This window comes from Leptonychotes weddellii, chromosome 5, assembly GCF_054177405.1.
Source record: "Leptonychotes weddellii isolate Sample4059 chromosome 5, ASM5417740v2, whole genome shotgun sequence".
Taxonomy (NCBI): Eukaryota; Metazoa; Chordata; class Mammalia; order Carnivora; family Phocidae; genus Leptonychotes; species Leptonychotes weddellii.
In genome coordinates this window covers 34,255,872-34,283,479 of record NC_138373.1, presented here as the reverse complement: position 1 = coordinate 34,283,479, position 27,608 = coordinate 34,255,872, and the positions used below count along the sequence as shown (strand labels likewise).

At 64.4% G+C, this 27,608-nt stretch overlaps 2 protein-coding genes across 10 annotated transcripts in view; one reads left to right on the top strand and one right to left on the bottom strand.

Moving 5' to 3' along the window:
• TSC2 (TSC complex subunit 2) overlaps positions 1-24,087 on the top strand; it is a 33,590-nt gene extending 9,503 nt beyond the window's left edge. The window contains exons 12-42 of one of the 8 annotated variants that reach the window (XM_081820284.1): positions 499-636; positions 1,182-1,285; positions 1,652-1,733; positions 2,693-2,848; positions 3,277-3,393; positions 5,828-5,950; positions 6,763-6,869; positions 7,045-7,195; positions 8,422-8,544; positions 8,995-9,129; positions 10,258-10,447; positions 11,276-11,369; positions 11,541-11,643; positions 11,871-11,965; positions 13,144-13,272; positions 14,648-14,809; positions 15,037-15,189; positions 15,289-15,401; positions 15,880-16,092; positions 17,186-17,389; positions 17,999-18,067; positions 19,318-19,448; positions 19,901-20,397; positions 20,639-20,714; positions 20,972-21,058; positions 21,801-21,987; positions 22,284-22,423; positions 23,316-23,394; positions 23,472-23,563; positions 23,655-23,753; positions 23,846-24,087. In XM_081820284.1, coding sequence (XP_081676410.1) covers positions 499-636; positions 1,182-1,285; positions 1,652-1,733; positions 2,693-2,848; positions 3,277-3,393; positions 5,828-5,950; positions 6,763-6,869; positions 7,045-7,195; positions 8,422-8,544; positions 8,995-9,129; positions 10,258-10,447; positions 11,276-11,369; positions 11,541-11,643; positions 11,871-11,965; positions 13,144-13,272; positions 14,648-14,809; positions 15,037-15,189; positions 15,289-15,401; positions 15,880-16,092; positions 17,186-17,389; positions 17,999-18,067; positions 19,318-19,448; positions 19,901-20,397; positions 20,639-20,714; positions 20,972-21,058; positions 21,801-21,987; positions 22,284-22,423; positions 23,316-23,394; positions 23,472-23,563; positions 23,655-23,753; positions 23,846-24,016 — 4,320 coding nt within the window. In that variant the 3' untranslated portion in view covers positions 24,017-24,087. Of the gene's footprint in view, positions 1-498; positions 637-1,181; positions 1,286-1,651; positions 1,734-2,692; positions 2,849-3,276; positions 3,394-5,827; positions 5,951-6,762; positions 6,870-7,044; positions 7,196-8,421; positions 8,545-8,994; positions 9,130-10,257; positions 10,448-11,275; positions 11,370-11,540; positions 11,644-11,870; positions 11,966-13,143; positions 13,273-14,644; positions 14,810-15,036; positions 15,190-15,288; positions 15,402-15,879; positions 16,093-17,185; positions 17,390-17,998; positions 18,068-19,317; positions 19,449-19,900; positions 20,398-20,638; positions 20,715-20,971; positions 21,059-21,800; positions 21,988-22,283; positions 22,424-23,315; positions 23,395-23,471; positions 23,564-23,654; positions 23,754-23,845 lie in introns of all 8 variants that reach the window. The other 7 variants (XM_081820283.1, XM_081820289.1, XM_081820288.1 and 4 more) reach the window with 7 other exon arrangements.
• The window catches only part of PKD1 (polycystin 1, transient receptor potential channel interacting), a 41,942-nt gene continuing 38,421 nt past the window's right edge, over positions 24,088-27,608 (bottom strand). Inside the window, exons 40-46 of one of the 2 annotated variants that reach the window (XM_081820281.1) lie at positions 27,344-27,491; positions 27,145-27,273; positions 26,745-26,919; positions 26,307-26,597; positions 26,092-26,226; positions 25,708-26,013; positions 24,088-25,612 (exon numbers count right to left, since the gene is read on the bottom strand). In XM_081820281.1, the coding sequence (XP_081676407.1) occupies positions 25,145-25,612; positions 25,708-26,013; positions 26,092-26,226; positions 26,307-26,597; positions 26,745-26,919; positions 27,145-27,273; positions 27,344-27,491 (1,652 nt within the window). In that variant the 3' untranslated portion in view covers positions 24,088-25,144. The remainder of the gene's footprint in view (positions 25,613-25,707; positions 26,014-26,091; positions 26,227-26,306; positions 26,598-26,744; positions 26,920-27,144; positions 27,274-27,343; positions 27,492-27,608) is intronic. The other variant, XM_081820282.1, reaches the window with a different exon arrangement.

The following is a 27,608-nucleotide window of genomic DNA, read 5'->3' as shown; positions in this document are numbered from 1 at the left end:
TGGGGCGGGGGTCTCCCCAGGGGCCTCCCTGGGGAGCGGGGCAGGGTCTCCCCCGGGGGCGGGGTGGGGGGCGGGGCCCAGGGACCGGGGCCCGTGCTTGGGGATGTGCGTGGCCAGGCTAGTGGACTGAGGACTGCACTGTCGTTCCTCAGGGTCTGGCTGCTGGACCGACCGCTGTCACCCACCAGCTAGCCAGGCCCTGCTTCACTCTGGAGTGGCAGGTTGGGAGGCCACAGCACTGGGGCCTCTAGGAGATGTTTGAGCCTTAGGGACACGTGAACATCCTCGGAGTCGATCCCTTTAAGGCCTGCTGGATGGGCAAAGCAGGACTCCCTGGGGCCCTCACTTCCCAAATGAGCGAGAAGGGCCCGGCTGCCCCATGTCCCAGCGGGAAGGCCTGAGGGGTGTCTGCATGCAGCTCGCTGGAGCTCAGGACTCAGGCCGAGTCCTTGAGGGGAGCTGAAGTCACCCCTCTGTGACTGCACCTTTGTGTTGCAGAGCCTGGACAGCCCGGAGCTCAGAGCCATCGTCCACGACCTGCTGACCACAGTGGAAGAGCTGTGTGACCAGAACGAGTTCCACGGCTCTCAGGAGAGATACTTTGAGCTCGTTGAGCGATGCGCAGACCAGAGGCCTGTAAGATCGCTTCTCCCCCAACTTGGCGGGGCCTTTGGCGCTCGCGCAAGAGGGTGGTTGAGGGTTGGCTGCTGGGGGAGCGGTGGGACGCCGCGGCTGAAATGGCTCTGTGTGAGTTTGGATTGAAGGGCTGGCCGGCAGGCTCCTGCTTTCCCAGGAAGTCTGCTGGGGCGTCAGCAGACTGACTGCATGTGGGACGGTCAGACAGGCGCTAGCTGAACCGTCGGCTTCCTCCCACCTGTGCGGAGGAAGGTGCTGGCCGGCTCCGTGGAGACTTGTTGCTTGGTGCGTCTGCACACCGGGCAGCAGGAAGCGCTCGTGCCAGAAACCCACAGCCTGATGCCAAGGCTCTTGTGTGGGTCTTTAAGTGAATTCTCACCGCTATTAGCGCCTTTGTTGTGTGGACTGCCCACCTGGGGAAGTGGCTGGCATTTGTAAGCAGAACCCCCCCCCCCCCCCGGGGCTAGCAGCCCTGCCGGCCATGAGTGTAGGAAAACCTCCTCGGGGCAGAGCAGCTCATTAACGCCAGGCTTTTTCTTCCACAGGAGTCCTCCCTCTTAAACTTAATAACCTACAGGGCGCAGTCAATCCATCCGGCGAAGGACGGCTGGATTCACAACCTGCAGTTGCTGATGGAGAGATTCTTCAGGTAGGGAGCCTTCGGGGGCCAGCCTGCCCCCTGGAGCCCAGGCTCGGTCCGGTCAGGGTTTTCCTTTCTCATTCTTGGAAGGAGTGGGAGCAGGTTGGTCTTCCGGTAGGACAGAGTCCTCTGAGGCACCTGCGTGTGCTTGCTCCTGTGGAGTGGTCGTCTAGAAAGATGCTGCTCTGGGGGCTGAGCGCTCTGCCCCGTCGCCCCGTGTTTGGTCTGGATGTTGGCAAGCCAGGCCCCATGAGGGCGGAGTCCGCAGTGGCTCTCCCCTGCCGCAGAGGCGTGTGGGCCTGGGGCGCAGGGTGCAGGGTGAGCTGGGACCTGGTGCCCCCTACCCCGGCCCCAGCAGGTGTGCCCTGCCCCCAGGAATGAATCCCGCAGTGCCGTTCGCATCAAGGTGCTGGATGTCCTGTCCTTCGTGCTGCTCATCAACAGGCAGTTCTATGAGGTGCGAGTCCTGCTGGGGGGTGTGGGGGGGGGCATGCCCTGGGGTCAGTGGGCTCGAGGGGTGGGGTCTCTGTGAGCCTCCTGGGTCTGCCCTGGACTTGGGGTCCAACAGGTGCCTTTCTGTGGCAGGCTCTCTTAATAGGCTTGGTTCACCCCCTGTTTGCGCACTTGGATGTTCATTCCTGCCTCCCGCCAGGTGTATGCTGGGCCTAGAGTCGCGGGGCTGCCCTCAGGGATCGTGGGCCTGCTCGGGACCTAGAACAAAAGTTCTGAGCAGAGTCTCCTGTAGGGAAGTTTTCTTTTCGTTTTTGTGCTCACACTCTCTAGTCCCAGCCCGACCACTGTGGTTCCATGTCTTGCCTTCCTCTCTACTGTTGGTTCTTTCCCTCCGGTCTGTCCTTTATTTGGTCTGTGGCTAGAGTGCATCCTTCAGACACGTTTGCATGCCCCTTGCTCGCATGCCCGTTCCCCTAGGAGCTGCACTTCAGGCACTGTGTGGCTTCAGGGCAGCCTCACCAGCATTTCTGGTGTTGCCAGCACTGGTCTGCCCACTCCTTCCCTCTTAGCCTTCCTTTTTCCTGTATCTCTGTCCCTTGGAGTCCAGTTCAGTGCTGCCTCTTCCAGGAAGCCCCTCTGGGTTCTCAGTTTCCTCATGTCAGGGTCGGTCTTGTCCTGCTCTCTGCTGCTGTGGTGCTTTGTACCTGCCTCTGAAAGCTGTCGTCACACTGCCCATCACAGTGGACCCTGTGATGTCAGGGACAGGGTCTTCCTACCCCAGGCGCACGCACATGGGGGCCCACTGCTGTGACATTGAATGGACAGCAGCTAGCCAGGACACTCGTTGGTGCATCGGGCCTGTGGGCCTGGGCCCCTGAGGGGCTGTGCAGAGCGCCCCTCAGGTGCTGCCACATCCCTGCCCCACGTGACTCACCCCCCCTCCCCCGGCTTGTGCTGCCACAGGAGGAGCTGATCAGCTCAGTGGTCATCTCCCAGCTCTCCCACGTCCCCGAGGACAAAGACCCCCAAGTCCGGAAACTGGCCACCCAGTTGCTGGTGGACCTGGCCGAAGGCTGTCATACCCACCACTTCAACAGCCTGCTGGACATTGTGGAAAAGGTGAGGGCCGCTCGAGCCCGGGGCTCTGGGTACCTGGGCTGCCAGAGGGGCCCCAGTTTATGGCCAAGCCCCGCAGCAGCACTGGCCCCTGGACCTCCTGTCCCCATTCTCCGCAGAGCGATGGGCTGTGTCTCAGGCAGGGCTCCCCTCCCAGCAGGGATGTGGCCGGGCTGGCACTGGGGTGGGTCCTGGGAGACACCTGTGGCCGTGCCCCACGGGAGCTGGGCTGGGCACTGGGGCTTGGGCGCATTGTCCTTCTGCATAACTAGCGTGTTCTTCTCTTAACTGTGAAATACGCGCTTTCTGAACGGTCCCTCAGGTGTGTAAAATGCAGCTTTTGAGAAATAAAGGAGAAAGTATTGGGTCTGACCGGTGCCGCTGGAGGGAGCCCCGAGCCAGGGAGCTGAATCCACATTTTCTCTCTAAAGGTGATTGCCCGCTCCCTTTCTCCACCCCCTGAGCTGGAGGAGAGAGATGTGGCGGCGTACTCAGCCTCCTTAGAGGATGTGAAGACCGCCGTCTTGGGGCTCCTGGTCATCCTTCAGGTGGGCCTCTGCTCTTCTGGGAGGGCGCCCCAACCAGGCGCCCCTTGGAATGCTGCTCTGCAGGGACACGTCTCTGGGGAGACCAGGGCAGTCCCTGGGGGTCGCAGATGGCAGCCCGGTGTGACCCGGACTCCTTGTCCCAGCATGGGGGCTCGTGAGGGCTGCAGGGCCAGTCTTTGCAGAGATGCCCCCAAGCTAGGGCTGCCCCCCACCCCCACCCCCCACTGCCAGCTCTCACCACCGCTGCCGAGGTGGGGAGGCCTGCTGTCTGTTTTGGCCCTGTGGTTGCGGGATGATTTTAGTAGCTTTGTTGAGAGATACAGTTCACGTACCAGAGAATTGATGCACTTCAAGCGTGTAATCCAGTGGATTTTCCAGTATCTCCACAGACTTGTGTGGCCATCGCTGCATCACTGCAACTTTAGAACGTCTTCATTCCCCAGAAGGGACTCCACACCCATTAGCAGTCCCTCCCCATTCCCCCTCGGCACCCTGGCCCCTGGCAACCACCAGTCCACTGTGTGTCTTGTGGATCTTCCTGCTCCAGACGTTTTATAATGATGGACTTGTGCAGTGTGTGCTCTGAGTGTCTCAAGGCTCACCTGGCTGGTAGCAGGGCTCAGTGCTTCGCTCGGATGGCTCGTCGTCCCTCGTGTGGATTTGCCGTCTTTGCTTATCGGTTCCTGTGCTGACGGACACTGGGTGGCTCCACCTTTGGGCCACTGTGAATCCCACCACGGTGAACGTCCGTGCGCCAGTGTGTGGACATGGGTTTTCACTTCTCTTGGGTGCACGCCTGCGAGTGGACTTGCCGGCTCGGATGGCGACCCTGGGCGTAATCATTCGAGGAGCGGCCGGACTGTCTTCCACAGGGGCCGCTCCATCTCCGGGAGCAGTGCGCAAGGCTGCCCTTCCCCACGTCCTCCCCAGCACGCGGATCTTGTGCTTCTCTGGAGCGTAGCCAGGCCGCTGTGTGTAAAGTGCTGCTCCCTGAGGTCTGGTCCGCATGCCCCTCTGGTGCCTGTTGGCCATTTGTATGTCTTCTTTGGGAAACGTCTGTTCGGATCTTCTCATTTTTTAACGGGATCATTTGTTTTTTTACTGAGTTGTGAGAGGACTTTGTGTGTCGAGTTTGTTGTCAGGGGTTGGCGCTTGCCTCCCTGCACCGCGGCCGGCCTCCCGTGCTCCCAGGCCCGCCTGGGCCCCTTCACGCCCCCGGCCGGCCCCCACCTGGGCTCTGCTGCTGGCCGCCAGGCCTGTCACTGACTCTCTGCGTCACAGCGTCACTCAAGCTCACAGGCCAGCATCAGTATTACGTAAAATGTAGTATTTGAACCACTGGCCTCAAATGCTTCTCTTTCACACAGTGTCTCCTAACGCTTACACGGGATGGTTATTTCCTGGTGCAGAAGTTTGAAGTGTCTGCAGAAAGCTGGCTGGCACCTCCGTGGCCTTCCGTCACCTCCGTGGCCTCCTGTCACGGGAACCCGGCGCTCTTTAGACCTCTGGTGGGTGAGGGAGTGCGCTGGCCTGAGCGAGCCCAGACTCCTGCCTCTGAGAAGCTGGGAAGGTGGTCCGTTGCCCTCACTTGGAACTCCAGCCCTGCAGACCGGGGGCCACAGTACCACGCTGTTGGCTAGCTGAGGCGAAGTCCTGGGTCAGGCGGTTCTTGTTTAAAAAGTAATCTGCATCCGCGTGAAACACACAAGTAGCGTGAACATAGCGAAGACTTAGACTGCATTTGTCTTTCCTGCCAGAACAGGCAAGCCCGGCTGTAGCTGTCCCTGCGGTGCTTTCTGAATAGGCCTGAGCATTGTGTCCAACTCCCACCACCCCCTCTCTTTTTTTTGTTAATTTTTCTTGAACAAGAACACCAATGATCTATGTTTTAAGGCCCCGCTGCTCTCCTCAAGAGTACCACAAGCCATGGAGGGGTCGCTCTGGCTGCGGCTGGACCCCCAGCTCCTGGCCAGCCCATGCCACCCTGCGGCGCCCCCCACGCCAAGGTCTTACCTGGCCTCTCCTGGGCTCACCTGTCAGGGAGGGGGCTCGCTGTGGGGATGACAGGCCTGGATCACGCCCTGGAGCCCGTGGGGCCTCGCTCACCCCTGGTCTGTCCTGCTCTGCAGGTGGCAGGAGAATGTGCTTTCGGCTCACGGGTCCCCGTTGCACATGTTGCAGAGATTTATTAGTGGATTCCCTGCTGCTGACACGAACATGTTGTTTTTGATTTTTTGCCGTAACAGTGTGCACATGTGGGAGCGTCCACGGGATAAAGTCCCGGGAGCAGAGTTAGCAGCCTCAAGGCTTTGTGTGTTGTCCGGTCACTCCGGAGAGCTCGTCCTGTTCCTCTCCTCCTGGGCACCGGGGCGCTGGCTCCCTGGCTGTCTTTCAGCCTCCTGCCCTCGAAGTGACTGGCATGCTCTCTCTGCAGACCAAGCTGTACGCCTTGCCTGCCAGCCACGCGGTGCGTGTGTATGAGACGCTCGTCAGCCACATGGAGCTGCACTACAGGCATGACTATGCCCTGCCCATCGCAAGCAGCATCCGGCTGCAGGTATGACGGGGCCGGTGGCCGTCCGCGGCTCTGGGCGCCCCCGCTGCCGCTCATGGCTGGCCATGGCCAGCTTCCTGGGGGCCTGGTAGTGCCTGCAGGGACCCCAGGCTGGGAGGTGGCAGGGGGCCCAGGAGGGGTCTCCTGCAGACTATTCCGTCCTCTGCACCGGCTGTGGCTGCAGCCTTGCCAGGACCTGCTGCCCTTCCCCTTGTCTGTGTCCGTGGGCCTCTGCGTGCCGGGCTGAGCCAGGCGGTGGCCCCGGGCGTGGGCGGAGATGGGATTCCATCGCTTTCAGGCGACACAGCCCTGTCAGCCCTGGGGCCGCGGTCTGTCGGTGGCGGGGCGAGGCCACCCGGGGCAGAGCACATGGCTCGCGGCTGCCATTGTAGACGTTGGCACCAGGCTGAGCGGAGGTCACTGGGACGGAAGTCTTGGTCCCTTCCTGAGCCTCTGCGCGGTGGGGCAGCCGTCCGTCATTTGTGCAGCGTGGTTAAGTGACCTGTCGTTCATTGGAGGATGTGCCGGTGGCCTGAGCACAGCTGTGTTTTCCGGCACTCGGGGGTGCGGGGCGCTGCCCGGTCAGAGTGCGGGCCGTGCTGTCCCTGTGTCCTGGGGGCAGGCCCTGGGCGCTGCGGGAGGAGGCCGGGAACGGCCGTGTGGTACCACCCGCGCTGCTGCGGACGCGGAGCAGTTGGGATGTGTGTGCTGTTAGCGGGCACGGCCTTTCCCAGAGAGGCTGGCGTGTGAGTGGACGGGCCCGGCGTTGGCCCGGCGTTGGCCCTGCTTCGCTGGACCTCGCTTTCTCCCCACAGGCCTTCGATTTCCTGCTGTTGCTGAGGGCCGACTCGCTGCACCGCCTCGGCCTGCCCAGCAAGGATGGGGCCGTGAGGTTCAGCCCGTACTGTGTCTGCGACGCCATGTGCGTGTCAGCCGTGCCCCCAGCTCCAGGCCGGGGAGCTAGCCCTTCCCTGCCCCGGGGGTGCCCGTGGGTCTGAGGGACGTCCCGCAGCCGACCGATGGCAGTGTGGGGCGGCCGGGGCGCCCGCGCCGGTTCCTACCTGCGGCCTCAGTGCTTATCCCGCCTGCTTCCACAGGGAGCCAGAGAGGGGCCCGGAGAAGAAGGCCAGTGGCCCCCTGTCGCCTCCCACCGGGCCGCCTGGCCCCGCGCCTGCAGGCCCCGCGGTGCGGCTCGGCTCTCTGCCCTACTCCCTGCTCTTCCGCGTCCTCCTGCAGTGCTTGAAGCAGGTGAGCCGGCTGGTCCCTCCGCCGCGCCGGGCACAGTTCCGGTCCTCGTGTCAGCCACATCGGGGGTCCGCTGCTGGCATGCGCGCTGCCGCCCCATGCCTATGGCGGGTCTGTAACCATCTGTAGCCGTGTGTGGCCCGTCATGTGGAGCTGGGCATGGAGCTGAGGACGTGTTCCCACCTCTGGGAGGTGGCTTTGGTGTAAGATGAAGGTGTGTAGAGGGATAACGAGTCATTGGATGACGTGCATCAGGTGGAGGCAGAGACGGGCTGTGTGCAATCAGGGGGGTGCAGTCACCTCTGGTTGGGGGCACCTGGAGGGCCGAGTGAGGCCCTGAAAGGCAGGAGAGGTTCCAGGGGCAGGACAAGCAGAGCCTGGAGGTAGGGTAGGTGCCGGCAGAGACGTAGCTGGGGCCGCACCGCGGAGGGGCAGGGTGGAGACCTGTTCCCGCACAGGGGCTGGCGAGAGAGGCCACGTGGTCAGTGGTGTGCCGCCACGGGGCTGGGCAGCCTGTGCTGGCCTAGGTCAGCCCTGGAGGGCCACATGCAGGGAAGCGGCTTCTCCTCGCCAGGGGCACCAGGCGTTGGCACCGAAGGGGGCTGTCGGGCACTTCCTGTGAGAGTTTCAAGGCCTCTGAGTCCCAGGCTCAATCTGGGGAAAGGCCTTCAGGACTCACGGCCATTGGTGTCACTTATGGGCTGTGGTCTCCCCCGATGAGGTGGGGAGGACTCACCAGGCAAGTTCTACTGGGAGCCACAACCACGTCCTCCTCATTGCGGTGGCCCTCAGTGGATTTTGGTCCTGGAGCGGGTTCTTGGGCTTGTGCTTATTCAGGAACACGTGCTGCTTTTCTCTTGGAGTTAGGATATGGGCTTTTCTCTTGCTGTGCGTTCATGGTGCCCTGGATGGGCATCAGTGTCCTGGGCAGGCAGCCTGTGGGTCACCGGCGGGCACGTGGGGAGGGTGGGGCAGGTGTGGGAAATTCAGGGCCAGCTCAGGGCAGAGAGGCGCTACTGGCTGTGCCTGGGCCTCCCGCTCAGCCTGGCATCTGGAGGGTGCAGCTGATGTACAGCAGGGAACTTTCTCAGAGGAACACGTGTTCCTGTGGGGACAGAGGGGGTCCAGAGGCCTTGCAGCTGCCTGGCTGCACACACAGCTTGAGGCTCTGAGAGAGCGTCTTCCCCTGTAGGGCGCGACCGCCCCCTGAGCGGCCGCTCTTCCTGCAGGAGGCGGACTGGAAGGTGCTGAAGCTCGTGCTCAGCAAGCTGCCCGAGTCCCTGCGCTACAAGGTGCTCATCTTCACGTCTCCGTGCAGTGTCGACCAGCTGTCTTCCGCCCTCTGCTCCGTGGTAATGCCGCCCCTCGCGGTGGGGCTACCTCTAGTGCCTTCCTGCTCCGCCCGCGAGGTCCTGGGAGGTCACGTATGGACGCATGAGAGGGCAGTCCCGTTCAGACACAGACCCCTATCTGCAGTGCAGATCCTGCCCTTGAGGCCCCGTCCTCCCTTCCCTGCTCAGGGGGCAGGAAATCGGAGATCTCCGTGAAGGGCTTGAACTCACCATCTGAGTGTGCTGTCCTGACTCCTTTCCCCTCTCTTCCTCACCAGGGTTTCTGGGACACGTGCGCCCCGTCTCTTGTCTGTCCCTGGCCACTGGGTGTGGGCATGCTCCCACGTCTGAAAAGGCAGACCCTTGACCAGAGAAGGATGTAGGAAGGCCCCCCCCCCCGGGCTCTTGGCCACCTAGCACTCGCCCTCTCCTCGCTGCCGGGCGTGCTGCCACCTGAGCCCTGGTCTTCAGCTTTCAGGTCCCAGAACCCTGGAGCGGCTTCGAGGCACCCCAGAAGGGTTCTCCAGAACCGACCTGCATCTGGCTGTGGTTCCCGTGCTGACGGCGCTGATCTCTTACCATAATTACTTGGACAAAACCAGACAGGTACCCGGTGGGAGAGGGACAGGCGAGCCTGCTCCGCAGGATGTTTGCGTCAGCCAGCCCGGCCGGACGTTTTCCGCATCACCCGGGGGGCCTGGGCCCTCTGCTGCCCTCCCACACGCGGCGGCATCTTTTCTTTCTATGGAGCGTTGCCTGGCTTCGGGACGAGCGCTGGGCCTGTGTTGAGAGGCTGGCAGCGGGGCCCAGGGCGCCTGACTTCCATCTGCCTGCGCCTCTGCCATCAGCGGGCACACAGCAGCTCCCTGATATCGCGCTGCTGGGCACGTCCACCATGTCCATTAGAGTCCCAATGATTCTTGGTCAGCCGGCCGTCTTTGGTGAGAGAACAGAAGTCTTGGAGAGGTCGGCTAGTGCCCTCGGGGTCCCAGCCAGCAGGGAGAGGGGCCTGCGCTAGACTTGGGCTGCTCGGAGCCAACGGCAGCGATGTCTGGAGCTGGTGCCCTGCGCCCGTCCGCTGCCCCGCCTCCGGGCGCTCCTGTGCCGCTTGGCCTGGTTCTTCCTGGCCGCGCCCTGTTGGGCAGCTGGCCGCCTGGGCTGAAGGTGTCCCTAGGACCTCCGGAGCCTGGAGTGTGTCTGAGGGATGGGGCTGGCTACGGGAAACTTAGTGGTCTGTGGGGCCTTGAGCTACAGGGTTTGCCCAGAGGCTATGGCCCCAGCTGCACTTGTCTCCTGCTGGGCACGGCATGGCGTCTTCACGTGGGAGGCCGCCCGGAGTTGAGTGGGCCTGGTGGCCTTGCTGTGTCAGGCAGAACCTCCCGTCATAAGGCCAACCGGTGGGGGGATGGGGCGCATAACTAAAGAGGTAATGGGCCCAGCGCGTTCTGGCTCCAGGATGGGCTGAGGCGCCGGGGCGGCCGGCCACTGTTGGTGGGCAGGAAGCATCAGGGAGTGCCTGACCACAGCTGCCCCACTGTCCGGTCACCTCAAGAGGGCTCAGCTCCTGGTGCTGTGCTGGTTAGGGGCTCAGGGACCTGGGATGAGGCAGCTAACCCTGCTAAGCCTTGATCTTGTTTTTTGTAGAACATTCCGGAGTGGGTGAGGGGAGACCTGTCTGTGGGCAGGGGCGGGGGCGTGGCGGGCTGGGTCTGAGGCACCCATGCTGCCCCACAGCGGGAGATGGTGTACTGCCTGGAGCAAGGCCTGATCTACCGCTGTGCTAGCCAGTGCGTCGTGGCACTGGCCATCTGCAGTGTGGAGATGCCCGACATCATCATCAAGGCGCTTCCCGTCCTGGTCGTGAAGCTCACGCACATCTCAGCCACAGCCAGCATGGCCATTCCACTCCTCGAGTTCCTGTCAAGTAAGCGTCTGGCTCCCCTCCCGTCTCTGTGTGCGAGCAAGTGCACATGTGAGTGTGGGGCGGACCCTCGGGGTTGGGGCTGTCACTCGTGCTGGCTTTGCTGACCTCATCTTGCCGCCTCTCTTGGGACACAACTCCATGGAGCACCTGGGGTGTGCCATCCTCTGTTGCCTCAGGGCCTTTGCACTTCCTGCCCCTGAGCCTTGAATGCTTTCCTTTCTGGCTTTCCAGTGGCCGGCTCCATTCTTATACTCAGTGTCAGTTTAAATGGCCCAGAAGCCTCTCTCTTGCTGGACGCGGGTCCCTGCACTTGGGCTCTCACAGCCTCCTCTCGCTTCCCCTCAGGACACACACCACAGCAGGGAGGGGCTTCCAGGAGCTCAGGGTGCCCTGCTCACCTGCCCCACTCACCCCCTCGTTCCCAGTACCCTAGTGCGCATCTGGCCCTCAGCAGGGCGGTGATGGGAGCAGAGCCGGGCCACCAGTGCTTCTGCAAAGAGACACGTAGGACCTCTGCTGCACATTCTTTTTATTTACAGCCTTTTAAAGACGTAAAAGCCATCTTTAGCTCATGGGTCACACGAGTGCTGGCCGTTGGCTGGATTTGGCCTTGGGGACCATAGTTTACTAACCCTTGGAATAGAGAGCCAAGGGTCAAGGGAAGGTCATGTTCAAGGGGGCTGCGACCTTCAGTCCTTTGCAGCCCTCTTAGGTCAGTGTGGCCGCGCTGGCTTTCAGGAGTAGCACAGGCCCCTGGCAACGGCAGGCGTGGGCCTGTGTCTGCCCGGCCCGCCCGCGCCCCCTCACCCTTGTGCCCTCCTGTTGCAGCTCTGGCCCGGCTGCCCCACCTCTACCGGAACTTCGCAGCTGAGCAGTACGCGAGTGTCTTTGCCATTTCCCTGCCTTACACCAATCCCTCCAAGTGAGTGCTGGCCCGTCCCTCCCGCCCACGGCCTGGGCCAGCCTGAGGCCTCTTGCAGCCGAGAGCCATGCTGGTCCTTGACCTCCGATGGGCCTGTGGCCTTGGGGCCTCTCTTCTATGCTCGGCCTCGGGGCCCAATCAGAGCTGCCTCACTTCCCTTTCTTCTTGCAGGTTTAATCAGTACATCGTGTGCCTGGCCCATCACGTTATAGCCATGTGGTTCATTAGATGCCGCCTGCCCTTCCGGAAGGATTTTGTTCCCTTTATCACTAAGGTAGGCCAGCGGAGGCCAAACCCATAGTTAGGGTGGGACCCGCTTTGCCGTTGGCTGTCTGTGGCTGCGGCGTGGAGATGTCGGGAGCCAGAAGTGGGCGTCGTCAGGTGCCGCGCTTGCCGAGCGTGGCCTGCTGGGATGCGGCGCACTGCAGGCAGGCTCACGGAGGGAAGAACCAGGGGGGTCAGTCCCCCTGCCGATGGCTCAGGTCTGCTCCACTCCGCCAGGGCCTGCGTTCCAACGTCCTCCTGCCCTTCGATGACACCCCTGAGAAGGACAGCTTCAGAGCTCGAAGCACCAGTCTCAACGAGAGGCCCAAGAGGTGCGGGCCTGCGGTGCGAATGGGGCGCAGCGGGGCGGGTCTGCGAGCGTGACCTGTGACCGGCGTGGTGCACATAGGGTCTGGGCTGGCCTGCTGCCCCGAGGCCGGCCGGCGGCACTGGGATGTGGCTGGGGGATGTCCCTTTTCAGACTGTGCTGGGCACCAGGGGGTCCTGGCGTAGAGGCAGGGCCTGTGGAGGCCCTTAGCGCCCTCATGTAGCTGGAGGAGCAAGCTGTTGCCCACCCAGCTGGCCCGCGTTGCCTGCGGTGTCGCAGAGCCCATGTGCTGGACTGTGGCCAGGCCTGCCTGAGCCCCTGAGTGCAGACTCGCAGAGCTGGGAATCGGGATGGTAGCTGTAGGGCGCCTGGGCCCGGCTCCACCGGATGGGCCTAGGGTTGCGTCAGGGCAGCGGTAGCTCTCGAGAGGCCGAATCCCTGGCCTGGCTGGGGTGGAGCTCCGAGGCCCTATGGTCAGCCCAGTCTCGGGCCGGGGCTGCCCGTCCTCCCGAGCTTGCTCTCCACCCCTGCTGAACAGGGGCCATGCTCCTCTGGACCCCGTCACAGCCGCTTTTGCCAGATCTGAGAGAACTGTGCTAGGCCTCGTGTCTTGTTTGCATCTCCTACGAACGGCGACTCCTCTTTCTGTCCCCGCCTTCCCGCCCAAGCTTTTCAGTTCTCCCTTGGTGGGGATACGGCATTTTCCAGAATGACCAGGTCAGCGTGACCTAAAGTCAAAAGCTGGCTTCTCAAGCTCCCAGTAGCTGGGTGCCAGGGGCCTTGAGCTAAGAACCAGCCTTTTGAGCGGTGACCTTCAGGGCCTTGGGGCGTCCCGGCCCCTGAGCGGGGTGGGTGGGGCGCCTGGTCAGCACAGCCTGGAATCTGCCGTGCATAGCGCTCCATACATGTTTAATTTGCACTAATGTTCTTTGTTTTGGTTCCATGCGTGAAACCTGACTTTTTCTCAGTCACGTTTATGACATGTATTTTCATGCATTTTTATTTTCTGTTTCTTCCCCCTGCTAACTGGCCTCTGGCATGGTTTTTTGTTCATCTCACCCTCGGGCTCTCCATCCTGACCCTGTGGCCTGTGACCTTTCCTCCTTCTCCCTCCAATGGCTTGTTCTCCCCTCCCGGGAGCTGGGCTCTCTGGGGCTTGGGCCTTCCTTCCTCACCTGGTAGTTTGAGGATAGCCAGACCCCCCAAACAAGGCTTGAATAACTCTCCACCCGTGAAAGAATTCAAGGAGAGCCCTGCAGCCGAGGCCTTCCGGTGCCGCAGCATCAGTGTGTCTGAACATGTGGTCCGCAGGTAGTGGGCTCCGTCGGGCGGGGGACTCAGGCCCTGGAGCAGGGCCCGCGAGGCGGCCCTGCCAGGCGGGAGTGCCCGGGGGGCGGTGCATGGGGCTGCTTGCATGAGCTCGTCGCCTGCCCACGCCCTCCCTGGCCGGAGCTGGAGGAGAGCCCAAGGGGCAGCCCTTGGTCCAGGGGAGCCTGGAGGTGAGGGGTGGAAAGGTTGCATTCTGTCCCCAAGCCTCGTCCGAGCACGGGCTGGTTGCATGGCCTCCTCAGAGGCTGGCCTGGGAGCCTGGAGCAGGGCTGTAGCTCTGAGAAAGCCAGGTGTCCGGTGGCAGCTACCCGCAGGCCTGTCCCCGGAGGTAAGGGGCCTTCGCATATTAAAGCGGCGCCCACGCAGGTTGGGGGAGGAAACGCATTCTAGGGTTTGGCTTTCCTATCCTCTTAAGTGGACTTTAATCTTGAGCTTTCTTTTAGTAGAGGGCTGCTTTCTGTTGTAGCTGAAAGGGAATGGTGGGGCGGGGCTCTGTACAGAGCAGCAGGGGTGGGGGCCAGCCTGGGAGGAGGCGGGGGCTGGGGAGGCCTGAACTGTCGAGGGGCGCGGCCTCGGTCACTCCCCCCTGCCGTGTCTGAGTGCAGGTGTGGGCTCTGGGGGTCACTGTTTTGCGCCGACCAGGCTAGGCTGCACTGAGCTGGGTGGGGGGCTGTGTCCTCCCCAGGAAGTCCCTTCAGGCCTCCGAGTCCAAAGCTCGGAGACCCACCTCCTCACCGCTGCCTGGCTTAGGCTCCAGCCTCAGGCTGGCCTCTGCCGAGTGGGGTTTGACTGGGGGTATGGGGACAGCGAAGCTTTCAGCTCTTTTCTAGCAAATTCTTTAATACAAGCCAAACATGGCAAAGGGTCGGTGAAATTTCGTATCAGAATTAAACCTGCATGAGCCTCTTCTCCTGGTCGCTGGGTCCCTGTGGGGCCCCGGGGGCCTGAGTTGAGGGGGAAGAGCGGCACACAAAGCCCAGACCCTCCCTGTCATCGGGAGGTGGCCCTGTGGGCAGAATGCAATCTTTGTGTCTCTGCATGACTAAACTGTTCTGCCACCAAGCCATCCCCTAACTCTCTTGTGCTTCGGTGAGGGGACGTCGGTCTCTACCCTGTCTCCTGAGCCTCTGCTCCGACGAGTGGGCCTGGGTCTCTCCTGTGAGGCCCTGCTCCTCCTCTTTCTGGGACGATGTGTCCTCGCGGTTTGCCACACTGTGGCTCGACTGGCCGTGCGCCCTGGTGGGGGGTGTGTGGGCGCAGCCCTCCCAGCACTTGCATGCCTCGAGCTTTGGCCCCTGGTGGGAGATGAGTCGCCCTGACTGGTCCCTGACCTCGCGGGGGCCCCTCCCTCCAGCAGGATCCAGACGTCCCTCACCAGCGCCAGCTTGGGGTCTGCAGACGAGAATTCGATGGCCCAGGCTGATGACAACTTGAAAAATCTCCACCTGGAGCTCACGGAAACATGTCTGGACATGATGGCCAGATACGTGTTCTCCAACTTCACAGCGGTTCCCAAGAGGTGCGGGCCGGGCCCCGGGGCGGGAGGCCAGCGCCTGGCTCGGCTTCTGTCACCGAACTTGGCAGCGGTGGCAGCAGGCGAGGCCCCGGCCAGGCTGCTCTGCACATCGTGGGGCCCCACTCTTCTGGGGACCAGGGCCCACCTCAGTCCGCGTACCTTTGAAACCAAGATGCCCATTCAGAGAGCCCACGGTGGGTGAGGTGTCGGCTGACGCTCTTGTTTCTCAGGTCGCCTGTGGGCGAGTTCCTCTTGGCTGGCGGCAGGACCAAAACCTGGCTGGTTGGGAACAAGCTTGTTACCGTGACAACAAGCGTGGGGACTGGGACCCGGTCGCTGCTGGGCTTGGACTCAGGAGAGCTGCAGGGTGGCCCCGAGTCGAGGTGACTGTGCCTTCCACCCCCTGCCCGGCAGGCCTTGACAGCGGCCGTCCTGGGCCCAGGCACCTCGGTCACGCTCCACACGGACCCTTCTGCCCTCAGCTCGGACCCTGGCACGCACGTGAGACAGACCAAGGAGGCGCCTGCCAAGCTGGAGTCCCAGGCTGGGCAGCAGGTGTGCCGCAGGGCCCGGGACCGGGTCCGCTCCATGTCCGGTGAGCCTGGGCCCCACCCTGCCTCCTTCACAGGTGCCTGTGGGTCCGCATGCTCGCAGGGACTGCTCGGAGCCTGGGGACAAGGTGGTTGACCAACTGGGGTGTTGTCTCTGTGAGCCCTGGCCACGGGACTGTGTAGTGGGGGGCGTGCCTTCTCTACAGCTGGCCTGAGGCCCCCTCGTGGCCATGGGTCTATTCCTCGTGGCCAGTGTTTCCTGGGAACCGTTGGCTGCCCTGGTTCTCGGCCCAGCTTGCCCCTGGAGCTTCTCTTTGCTGCAGCTGGAATGAGATGTGGTCCGACCGTGGCCCCTTCCTACTGCCCTGGGTCCACCGAGCCCGACCCCGTACAAGGGCCGCACCCAGGGAGAGCTGAGCTGCCTTCGGTCGCCGGGCCCTGGGCGGAACAGCCGGGTCCGGGCTGGTGGCTCTGCATTGGGCAGGTGGTGGTCACTGGCACTCTTGCCCTTCTCTTCCTCAGGGGGCCACGGCCTTCGTGTTGGTGCCCTGGACACTCCAGCCTCCCACTTCCCGGGTGGCCCCACCTCCCCGGGTGCACAGACAGCACTCGCCAGCAAGTCTGAGAGGGCGTCAGCTGGTACCCAGTTCCCAGTACAGGAGAAGACGAGCCTGGCAGCCTACGTCCCCCTGCTGACCCAGGGCTGGGCAGAGATCCTGGTCCGGAGGCCCACAGGTACGGAGGGGCCTGCGCTCAACATGCAGGGACCTCTGCCAGGGCTTGAGGTACCCGGCAGTGAGTGGCAGGCACACAGGGCCGAGCGAGCCTCTGCTCTGTGACTTCTGAGCTGAGTGCCAAGGGGAGTGGCGAGGGGCGACCCGGGCGGCTAAGCGGGAGGGCCTCCCTCACAGAGCACCATGGCCTGGGGGCCTTCAGCCACAGATACATTCTTGTATTCTCGTCCGCCAGAGCCTGGAAGTCCTGGGTCACTCTTGTGGGTCTGTGTCCTGTCTCTTCTTGGAAGGGCTCAGGGGATTAGGGGCCATCTCTGTGGCCCTGTTTTACCCTAATGAGCTGTTTCCTGAGCTGCTGGAGGTCAGGAGTCCGATACATGGATTTTGTTGGACACGACTCTGCCTGTAATGGGTATTGCAAAAACTTAAACCAAGGCCCAGGGCCTGAGACCTGCTTTGGGCACAGTGTGGCGAGCGGTGACAGGAGAGGGCTGGATAGGAGGCCCCGAGGAGCCTCGAGTGTGGGCAGAAGGGCTGCGGGTCCTGGCTCCCGGCGGGGAACAGGCAGGGGGCAGGTGGGAGACTGGATGAGGAGGCCCAGGCAGGGCAAGAGGAGGTGGGTCGGGTTGGGTGAGATGCTCGGGATTGGAAGACATTCAGTGTGGAAGGTTGATTCAAAGTGTGGGCTCCTGGGCTTTATGGGGAGAGGGACAGAGCTCAGAAGGCCCCCCATTCAGGCTTCTCCATGGAGAGGCCTGGGGCTTTGAGATGCCTCCGCCAAGCCTGGCCAGGACCCAGGAGCTGCCCTGGGGTGGAAAGTGGTGTGCGCTGAGACCCCTCCTCATGCATGAGGCGGGTGACCGCTGCACGGGGGCTGCCCTAACCTGGGGGTCTGGGGCAAGCCGTGGGCATGCCTTTGCCTGGGGCCTGTCCCCCTCCTCGTCACTCCCTGGTTGAGCGCAGGAACCCTGCTGAGCCCGGGCACGTGCCCTTAAGGACAGTGGCGGGGGGCGGGGGGATGGGCTGCCCCGGGAGCTCCGGGAGGGGATGGGGCGGTTGGATGCCTAAAGGGTGCTGCCTGTGTGCCTCCCCAGGGAACACCAGCTGGCTGATGAGCCTGGAGAACCCACTCAGCCCCTTCTCCTCGGACATCAACAACATGCCCCTGCAGGAGCTGTCCAACGCGCTCATGGCCGCCGAGCGCTTTAAGGAGCGTCGCGACACAGCTCTGTACAAGTCGCTGTCGGTGCCAGCGGCGGGCTCGGCCAAGCCCCCTCCGCCCCCGCGGTCTAACACGGGTGAGTGCCGCGGGAAGGCAGCTTTGCGCCCCCCGCCCCGTGGGGCCGCGCTGGAGCCAGCTCCCTGAGCTCTCCTTGTCGCTGGCACAGCCTGGCGTTCAGGAGCGGGGCCGGCTCCTACGGAAGGGGCCCCTTCTTTAGAGATGTGCCGCTCGCAGAGGGGCAGGCAGGTGCTTCCAGGGTGGACACTTCAGAGCCCTGCACGCCCTGTGCCCTGCACTGTCCTCGGCGTGCCCGTGGCCCCAGGAGGGCAGCCGCACTTGCGCTTGGGTCTGGGTTTGGATGCACCGAGCACAGCTAAGCCTGCCTGCGCGCTCTTGTGCCCTTGCCTGGCGGGGCTGGTGCGCTCCTTCCGGGCCACCCTCCGGCCTTCCCTGTGGCCCCACGTGGCGCTTCGAGGCCCAGGACCTCTGCTGGTGAGGAGGAGGGCCGCCCCCCTGCAGCAGCGCGGAGAGCCGGGAGCCGCCCGCTGCCGGCCGGCCGCCGCTGGCCCTCCGCTCTCTCCCTCCAGGCTCGGGCTCTGTGCGGGACTAGCGCTGCCTTTCCTCTCTGCTCGACTGTGCGCAGTCTGTGCTGCTGCTGACCGGCCGCGCGCGGTCTTCCTTGCAGTGGCCTCTTTCTCCTCCCTGTACCAGTCCAGTTGCCAAGCAAAGCTGCACAGGAGCATTTCCTGGGCAGGTATTCGTACATCTCTTTAAGGAAGGCGCCGTTTGCCGCAGAGCCTTGCTCTGCCTCGTACTTGCTGCTCCCGCCGTCCCTCATGCGGTCATCCCTCCTCGACTCTGCCGGTGCCGCTCCTCACCCCCCAGATGCAGGGCCCCGACTTGCATGAGGACGTCTGTGCAGAGTGCCTGCGCTTGGCCGGTGGGCCCCTCTGCCCTGTGCCCTTGCCGGCTGAGCTCTGTGCCCCGCCGGATGGGCTCTTGCTGCCCCTTCTTCAGGCCTCGGGAGGTGACGTCGGGCCGCTGAGCCACAGATGCTCTTCGGGGCGAGCCTGGCCCTGCGGCTCAGCCGGACTGACCTTGCCCTGGCCTCTGGTGGTCTGACTGGCTTGGTGAACTCACAAATTGGGCTGTGTCTGCTTTTTATCATGGGCTGGCCCATTACCTCCAAGCCCTGGCGACGGCGGGGGGTTGACCCGCACAGCCCTCTGGCCCACCTGGGGCCCCCACGTGTGGGCAGGAGCTGGTTCGGAAAGGGCAGCGAGCAGACGGGTTCTGGCAGGCGGTTAACAGACCGCGCGTGTGCAAGGGCTGTATGCGGGGCGGCCGCGGGCTGTGCTAACTCTCGGTGGCTTCTCACCCCCACCCCCGTCCTGACAATGGCACAGGAAATGCTGCTTTGGGGCGTCGTGGCCTTTCCTTGGCGCTCCTGGCTCCGGGTTTCGCTTGGGCTCCGATGGCGCGTCTCTGCTTTCCGGAACGGGCTCCCCGTCTGTGTGTGCGCACAGGGGTTTCTCCCGCATCAGGCTTTTCCTCGGGTCCAGTCAAGGAGGGATTACGGCCTCCGCCTGTTCCTGGGAGCTGGTCTGGGCCCACCGCTCCTCCTGAGCTGAGGCCCCGTCTTAGATGGGGGCTCTTCCCTGGTGGGGGTCTGTGCTGCCCTTGCCCGTCTACCTCACTGAGCAGCAGGGGCGGGTTCTGTGGACCCTGGGATGCGGATTCCAGGGGCCAGATGCCCCCCTCATCCCCACTCTGGGAGCCTGTGGAGACGCCCTGTGATGGGGGCCATACCGCGCCCCTCCGTGCTCTCCTGCAGCTGACTTGATGGGGTGTGGGTGGCTCAGAGCCACAGGCAAGGAAGGCCTGGAGTGAGGCTGTGGCGGGACCCACTGCGCTCTCTTGCTGGGGAGAGGCTGGTACCTCTGAGGCCATGTGAGCTCCCAGGGGCCGGGCCAGCACCTAGGAGCCCCATCTGTGTCCTCCCAGACTCGGCGGTGGTTCTGGAGGAGGGGAGCCCAAGCGAGACTCATTTGTCCGCGGAGCCCATGGAGTTGGAGGACTTTGAGGCGACGCTAGGCACAGACCGGCGCAGTGACCGCGCTGAGGCTTACAGCAGGGTGAGTGCCTTGGGGCGCCGGAGCTGCCCGAGGTGCCCTGGGGGTGCTCACCCCTGGGAGCGGGAGGAGGGTACTGTGGGAGGAGGGACAGGGCCTTGCTCCAGGCTCCGCGGCGCGCACGGACTTGCTTAGAACTTTGGCAAGTCTTTTGCCCCGCCCCCCTTGTCATTTAAAAAAAGGCTAGCTATCTTTTCTAGTCAGTGCTGCGTGGACAGTCTGGGGTTCCCCAGCGGGCCCTGCAGATTGACAGCTGCTGGTCGTCGGTGTTCCCTGCTCGGTGTGGGGCACCGGCAAGTGCCATCCTGGGGGAGAGGATGCAGCCGTCCGCTTGCTGCTGAGGGGCTCTGTGGCCCTGCCGGGGGGTGGGGGGGGGCTTCATCGCCTCCAAGTGAACCCCTGGGTGTGCTCGCTGGTATCTCCTGACGGAGGTCCCGTGGACTCCTTCTTGGCAGTCATCTTCAAGCTCCAGCCAAGAGGAGAAGTTCCCTGCAGAGGAGCTGGCGGCTCGAGGAATCCCCATCGAGCGGGCTGTCTCTTCCGAGGGTGCCCGGCCTTCTGTGGAGCTCTCTTTCCAGCCCTCCCAGCCCCTCAGCAAGTCCAGCTCCTCGCCTGAGCTGCAGACCCTGCAGGACATACTTGGGGACCCTGGGGACAAGACTGATGTTGGCCGGCTGAGCCCTGAGGCCAAGGCCCGGTCCCAGTCCGGGATCTTGGACGGGGCAGGTGCCTCCTGGTCAGCCCCAGGCGAAGAGAGCCAGGGCCGGGGCCCCGCGCAGCCCGAGGGTCCCTTGCCTTCCAGCTGCCCCCGCTCCCCCAGTGGCCTGCGGCCCAGAGGCTACACCATCTCTGATTCGGCCCCATCACGCAGAGGCAAGAGGGTAGAGAGGGACGCCTTCAAGAGCAGAGCTGGGGCCTCCAATACTGAGAAGGTGCCAGGCATCAATCCCAGGTGAGCCTTGCCCTCTGGGGCTGGAGCTGCTGGAGCTTTTGGATGGTCCCCATGGGGACGTGGTGCCCGAGGGGCCCTGCCACAGGCTGGGCTGCAGGTCACGTGGCCTCGGCCCTGTGGCTGGTTGGAGCCACAAGAGAGGCTCAGGTCTGCTGCCCTGTGCGTGGGCGGACGGTACTGGCCGTGACCCCGACCTGGCCCGCAGCTCCCAGCCCAGCCCTCCCTGTCTTTCCTCCTGCAGCTTTGTGTTCCTGCAGCTCTACCATTCACCTTTCTTTGGTGACGAGTCCAACAAGCCCATCCTTCTACCCAATGAGGTGGGTGGGTGCCTTCTCTCCCTTGCGGGTCCCGCTGGAGCCTGGGTGGGGGGTGCCGTGGGATGCCCTAACTCTTAGCGGTGGTGGCCATAGCCCAGGCTTGCGGAAGGTACAGCCTTGGCTCCCTGGGGCAGCCTACAGTGACCTACCCGCGTGAGGAGAGCCCTCCTTGGAAGGGCATCCGGCTGGGGCTGGTGGTAGGGCTGGTGGCAGGGGACGGCCTCCGCCCAAGCTCAGGCAGGGCTCTGTGGCTACAGTCCTTCGAGCGGTCAGTGCAGCTTCTCGACCAGATTCCATCCTACGACACGCACAAGATTGCCGTCCTGTACGTGGGAGAAGGCCAGGTGATGCTCCTGGGTGCGAGGGTGGAGTTGTGTGGCCTTCCTGCCTGGGGTAGGGGTCAGGGTCTGCGCCCTGGTCCGCCACAGAGCTCAGTCACTGCATGAGCTGCCACGTGGCCGGTGCTCGAGGAGCCCTATGCCAGGTACCATTCCGGTGCCAGGGACACGACAGGAATGACAGGTGAGTGTTTGAGCTCGTGGTGCCCAAGGGAGTGCCAAGCACTGTGGAGGTGGCGGCAGGTGCTGGGATCCCGCAGGTGTGATCCTCGCATTGGGGATCCAGGCATGGAGGAAGCGAGGGACGGGAGCGTCCTGTGCGGGAATGGCAGGTGCGGGTGGCTGGTGCCGTGTCCACCACGTGGGGGATGGGAGGTGGGGCAGGGAAGTAAAGGGGAGGGCGGATGTGGACAGCGGACGTGGACAGCCTCGTGGGCCGTTCCCAGGGAGGTGGGCGGGCCGTGAATGGTTCTGAGCAAAGGGTTCGAGGTGACTCGGCCTAAGCGTCCAGAGCATCCCTCTGGCTGCTGTGTGTGAGAACCGATGGAAGGCGGGTGCTGACGGTCCCTGTGAGGGGCAGGGCTGGGGCCTGGGGCTGGGATTCCGAGGACTGCCGGGCTTCTGAATGTGTTGGGGAGGTCCCGTGGAGCACATTGGCTGGGAGTGCAGGACGGCCTTGCACAGACTCGGGGCCCCTGGGAGCCGTGGGGGGAGGGGCGGCTGCCAGCGTGCTCCTCCCTGCCCACAGAGCGACAGTGAGCTGGCCATCCTGTCCAACGAGCACGGCTCGTACAGGTACACGGAGTTCCTGACCGGCCTGGGCAAGCTCATCGAGCTCAAGGACTGCCAGCCTGACAAGGTGTACCTGGGGGGTCTGGATGTGTGTGGGGAGGACGGCCAGTTCACCTACTGCTGGCACGACGACATCATGCAAGGTACGCGCCCGGCCACGCTGCTGTCACTGTCTGCCGTCAGGCCACGGGCGGGGCCGAGGGCCTGCCTTCATCCGTCTGGGCGTGCAGGCAGCGAGGGGGCTGGCGGCTCTGCTTCCGGAAGCTGTCCTTCCAGAAGCTCTGCCCTCGGGGAGAGGGGTGTTGTGCTGCCAGCCGGCCAGGCCCTGAGAGCCTCTGGGGACGCCAAGAGGTGTCCCCCCACCCCGCCCCCCTCCCCGGCCCCACCGACACGAGCCCCGAGCAGCCCTTGTGAGTGCTTGGCCGGGTCCGCCTTGCAGCTGTCTTCCACATTGCCACCCTGATGCCCACCAAGGATGTGGACAAGCACCGCTGTGACAAGAAGCGTCATCTGGGCAACGACTTCGTGTCCATTGTGTACAACGACTCCGGCGAGGACTTTAAACTGGGTACCATCAGAGTGAGTGGGGGTGCTGGGGGCGGGCCCGGGCAGGGTCAGCGTGCTGGCAGCAGGGGCCCCGGCCTCCCGTGCAGACCCCCCCTGGGAGCCAGCATCCTTCTCTGGAACAAGGACGGGGACAGTGGCCCCATCGGTTTCCCACGGAAGCGGGGCACCAGCGGTGGCGTCGTGGGGAGTCGCGGAGTTGCTGTGCACGCGTATTTAGCGGGCTGTGGGGTGCCCAGGAGGTGCTCTGTGTCTCCGGAGGGGCTCCGAGTCTGTCTGCCCGGCACCTCCTTTGTGTACCCACGGCAGCTGGGGTCGGTCTCTGTGTCACCATCTTTCTCAGAGGACGCCGCTAGGGCTCGACGCCCCACAGCGGGAGGCGGGCTGACCCCGGGAGACTTGTCACGGGGTGTGGGGGGGGATATGCCAGACAGCTGTGAGGCCGGTGAGTGGGGAGCCCGGGGCGGCCCCAGCGGCGGGGGTGCCGGTGCTCAGAAGTTTGTGGGTGTGTTCTGAACACAGCGGGGAGCCTCGGGCGAGGTCACTGGACAGAAGCCAGGAGCAGGCAGGGGTGCAAAGCTGGGGGCTGGGCACATGTCGAGCTCCTTGTGCTGCTCTTGGGTGACAGGCAGGTGGCAGCCGGAGCCACAGGGAGGGGAGGACAGGGGCCGCGGACCTATCTGCAGTCATGACTGAACCCGAACTCGGGTGGATTCAGTGGTTGGGAGCCAGATGTGGAGTAGGTGGGGTTTTGAGAGGGAAGGCAGCTGTGCCCCTAGGTCCGGTGGGAAGGAGGGTGTGAGCAGAGCCCAGGCTTGTTCAGGTAGCAAGCCACCCGCCCCAGTGGGGGAGGAAGTGGCAGACAGTGGTCCTCGGGGCCAGGTGACCTCTGCTCTCGCCCGGGCAGGGCCAGTTCAACTTCGTCCATGTCATCATCACCCCCCTGGACTACGAGTGCAACCTGGTGACCCTGCAGTGCAGGAAAGGTGAGCCGCGGGGCGTGAGGGGGGGCGGGGAGGCACTTGGGACCCTGAGCCCTGGGGTGAGCTCTGTTTCTCCCCAGACATGGAGGGTCTCGTGGACACCAGCGTGGCCAAGATCGTGTCAGACCGCAACTTGCCTTTTGTGGCCCGTCAGATGGCTCTGCACGCAAACGTGAGCGGAGAGGATGGCCCAGGGGGCAGGTAGGAAGGGCCCACAGGTGCGACCCCACGGGGTCTCACCACTCTCCCCTCCCCCCCCCCAGATGGCCTCACAGGTACATCACAGCCGCTCCAACCCCACCGACATCTACCCCTCCAAGTGGATCGCCAGGCTCCGCCACATCAAGCGGCTCCGCCACCGGGTAGGGAAGAGGGGACCCAGACCCCCTGTGGTGGGTGGGTGGGTGCCCCCCCCCGCCTCGGGGCTGGCTGCTGAAGTTCCCGTCTCCTGCAGATCCGGGAGGAAGCTCACTACTCCAACCCCAGCCTGCCCCTGATGCAGATGCACCCCCCAGGCCACGCCAAAGCCCCTGCTCAGGCGCCAGCAGAGCCCATGCCCACATATGAGACGGGCCAGCGGAAGCGCCTCATCTCCTCGGTGGATGACTTCACAGAGTTCGTGTGAGGCTGCCCCTCGTGGACGTGTGCGCATGAAATAAAGCTGCAGTGCCTCCTGGCCCGCGTGGCTCACACAGATGCAGTCAGCCAGCTGGTTTATTTGACTTTGTCCGGTGGGGATGGAATCAAGGCTATAGCTTGGGCAAGGTCCCCCTGCCCCCCCCCCCCCCCAGCCGTGGTACGGGGCCTGTCTGGGCCACTCACGCCATCACACACGGTCCTGTGCTCACCTGCCCCAGCCCCAAGAGCCAGCCCCCGGGGAGGGCTCTTTCCACCTGACCACCTTGTTCTTGCCCTCGTCCTGCTCCTCACCCAGACCTGACACCAGCAGGTCTGGGCCCTGCCTTCTTGCCGCGCAGCCTCGGGCACAGAACAAGGCCCCTGGGGGGGGTGGGGGGGTGGGAAACAGAACTGCCTAGGAGGGGACTGGGCCCTTCTAACAAGCCTCCCCTCTCAGCACCTGTCCCAGGCCGGCCCTGGCCTTCCGGTCAGGCGGGAGGGAGGCCTGCTCTGCCGTCCCCACTGCCCCTCAACGTGGGTGCCCGTGGGCACTGGGCTGCTTCAGCTAGCGGGGCCCTTGGCCCTAGTGAAAAATAGAGCGACGTACAAAAATATATACATTTTAACCCCATATAAATTACTGACGATAGACACACATATGGCAGCAGAAGGGGAGTGCACTCAGCAGGGGCATAGGAGAGGTAATAACTTAGTGGGGAAGACCACGGGAGGGGCAGGTTCCCTCCCCGAAGCCTGGATCCTTAGCAAAGGGGAGATGTCTGCCCAGGAGGTGGGGCCGGGCACAGCCCGCTGTACCTGAGGACTCCGGTAATAAATTAGCGTCTCAGAGGCTGGGCACTTGGCCCAATACTGCTGTGTCCTCCCATGGGGAGCTGGGGAGGGGACCCTGGGTCCTGGCTGCCCACATGCCTCTTTAAAGTGCTGAGAGCCCCCCCAGAGAGAGACAGCGGCTGCCTCCTCCCAGGGGGACCTTCGTGCAGCTCTCCTGCCTGGCCCGAGACCTTGAGGGCGGCAGAAGTTAATACTGAGCGGTGTCTGCTCCGGCTCCTTCAAGAAGCCGGAGTGAAGCCACAGACCCACCCCAGGGAAGGGCTATGAGCCCAGGGCCCAGGGGTTAAGTGCTGCTGGGGTGGACCTTGTTCTTAGCCCGCAGGGAAGCCCTGCTGGGGCCAGTAGCCAGGCCCATGCCTCGGCTGGCCCGGGCAAGACGGCTGGGCAGGGCTGGCCGCAGGTCTGAGGAGGGGCTGCGGGGAGGGGAGGCTGGGGGACCAGTGCTCCTGCGGCCCTGCAGGCTCTGCAGCCTTTGCTCCAGCTGGTAGACGTCCTCTGTGGCCTGGTTCAGTCGGTCGAACTGGGTAAGGAGGGCCTCGAACACGGCTTGGAGCCGCGAGGGCTCGGGCTCCCCCCGTGGCCCCAGCCGGCCCAGGCCCCCACTCAGCGTGTCCAGCTGGCTGGAGGAGGTGGAGGGCCGTGAGGTGTCAGAGCCCCCGCTGGGGGGCGGTGCATCTGGGGAAGACTTGGAGCCCCTGGAGGAGCGGGAAGGCAGCGGCTCCATCCCTTCGAAGCGGACTTTATGGCGGAACTGGGGGCGGCACAGGGGCTCGGTCAGTCCGGCTGCACCCTGGGCTCACCTGGGCCCAGGGTGCGTCCCTCTCCCCCCCACTGGGCCGTACCCACCTCCTTAACCTTGCTGAAGCCCATCCAGAGGCGCAGCCTGCGTAAGAAGAGCTCGACCATCTCATAGTCCTGTGGCTCCCAGGCTGGTCGGTAGAGCTCCCCACGCAGAGCATGGTACCGCCACCGCAGAAGGACTGCTCCCAGCCTCAGGGCCCCCCACAGCCGCAGGGCCCAGAGCCCCGTGCACAGCAGCGGGGACAGGCGCCAGGATTCAGTAGGGCACAGGGCAGGAGCCCCGGACCCAGGGCACAGCACCAAGAGGGCCTGGGCCGCACTCCGAAACGAATTCACGCAGGACGACACCAGCTGCACGGGAAGGGGGCGCGGGTGAGGGGCGCCTCCCGGGCTACGCCACCCTCCCCCGCCGGCCTCACCGTCACCTACCAGAACGGCCAGCTGGGTGTAGGCCACGGCGAGCGCCACCAGGCCCACGGTGGCCCCCACCAGCTCCGGCAGGGCCCGGCATAGCGTCTTGCCGAAAACCGACCACTGGCGCACGAAGCGCAGCTGCTGTGCGGCCTGCGGGCAAGTGGGGTCAGCTGACCGAACCCCGCCAGCCCGGCCCAGGCCCAGCCAGTCCCCGCCGGCCCAGCCCTCACCTTGACCAGAAGCAGGAAGAGCAGCGAGGCGGCCAGACCGCGAGCTGCGGCGCTCAGCTGCGCCACCTGCTCGAAGCTGGTGAAGCGGCGTGGGCGGCGGCGCACGAAGCGGGTCCACTGGCGGTCCGCGGCACCCAGCTGGGCCAGGCGCACGAGCGCCGCGGCCGCGGTCAGTGCCACCAGCAGCCACCGTGCCCAGGCCCCGGGCTGCACCGCGCGTGTACGCCCTTCCCTGTGCCACACGCGCACCTCGGCCACCAAGAAGTACAGCGCGAACAGCAGCAGGCTCACCTGCGGGGGCGGGGCCAAGACTGGCTGGGGCGGAGCGAGGGCGGTGGGCGGGGCCTGCGCCGGGAGGAGGGGGTGAGGGAATGGGGCGGGGCGAGCAGTGGGCGGGGCCTGCGCTGGGAGGACCGCGGGGGCGGGGCCGGCACCCACCGAGGTGAGCAGTGGCAGGGAGAGGCCGGCGCTCAGGCGCTGCAGCGGGAAGGGGCGCACACTGAGGGAGGTCACTGCGTGCCCGGCTGCAGGGAACTCGAGGCGCAGCGTGACGGCGGCGTGAAGCCCCACGGCCGGGCTGTAGCGCGTGAGCTCCACGAACACGGCGCGGCTCCTACGTGGCGAGAAGGGGGCGGGGTGAGAAGACCTGCGTGCCTTGCCGGAGGAAGGGGCTCTCGGGGCGGGTGATGCATGGACCCGGGAGGAGGTAGAGGCCGAGTGGTCAGTGAGGCTCGTCAGGAACGAATGGGGAGCCGCAAAGGGCCGGTGAGGGCGGTGTGCCTGCCTGAGGTCCTGCAGGCGGATTGGGGGGGGTGGCAGGGAGCTCAGACGACCGCACCTGTTGTCGATCCAGTTGTGCAGCTGCAGGAAGCCCAGCTGCGCGCGGCTCTCTTCCAGGCTCAGCCCCAGCTCCTGCACGTAGCCCCCGCTGTCGTACACAGCGCAGTAGCCCCAGGACCAGACACTGCTGACGAGGGGGCAGTGTTAGAGTCAGGCCCTGGCCCCGCAGGAACCCCGGGCGCGCCCTCCGTGCTCACCCCAGCAGGTCTGGTGCAGAGTAGGCCCACGTCTCCGAGCCATTGTGGGCAGCACTCCCCCAGCCAATGCCATAGTCGCCGGTGCTGAAGGTGCCAGAGGCTGCAGAGCACGTGGGCAGCCCTGAGCCGGGAGGGTCTGGGCAGAGAGCTGCAGGGGATGAGCAGGACTAAACCAGGAGCACTTACTGTTGACCAGCTGCCTGGGCTGGGCCCAACATGATCGCCCCAAACCCTCCCTGAGCCCAGAAGGTAGAGGTCCTGGTTT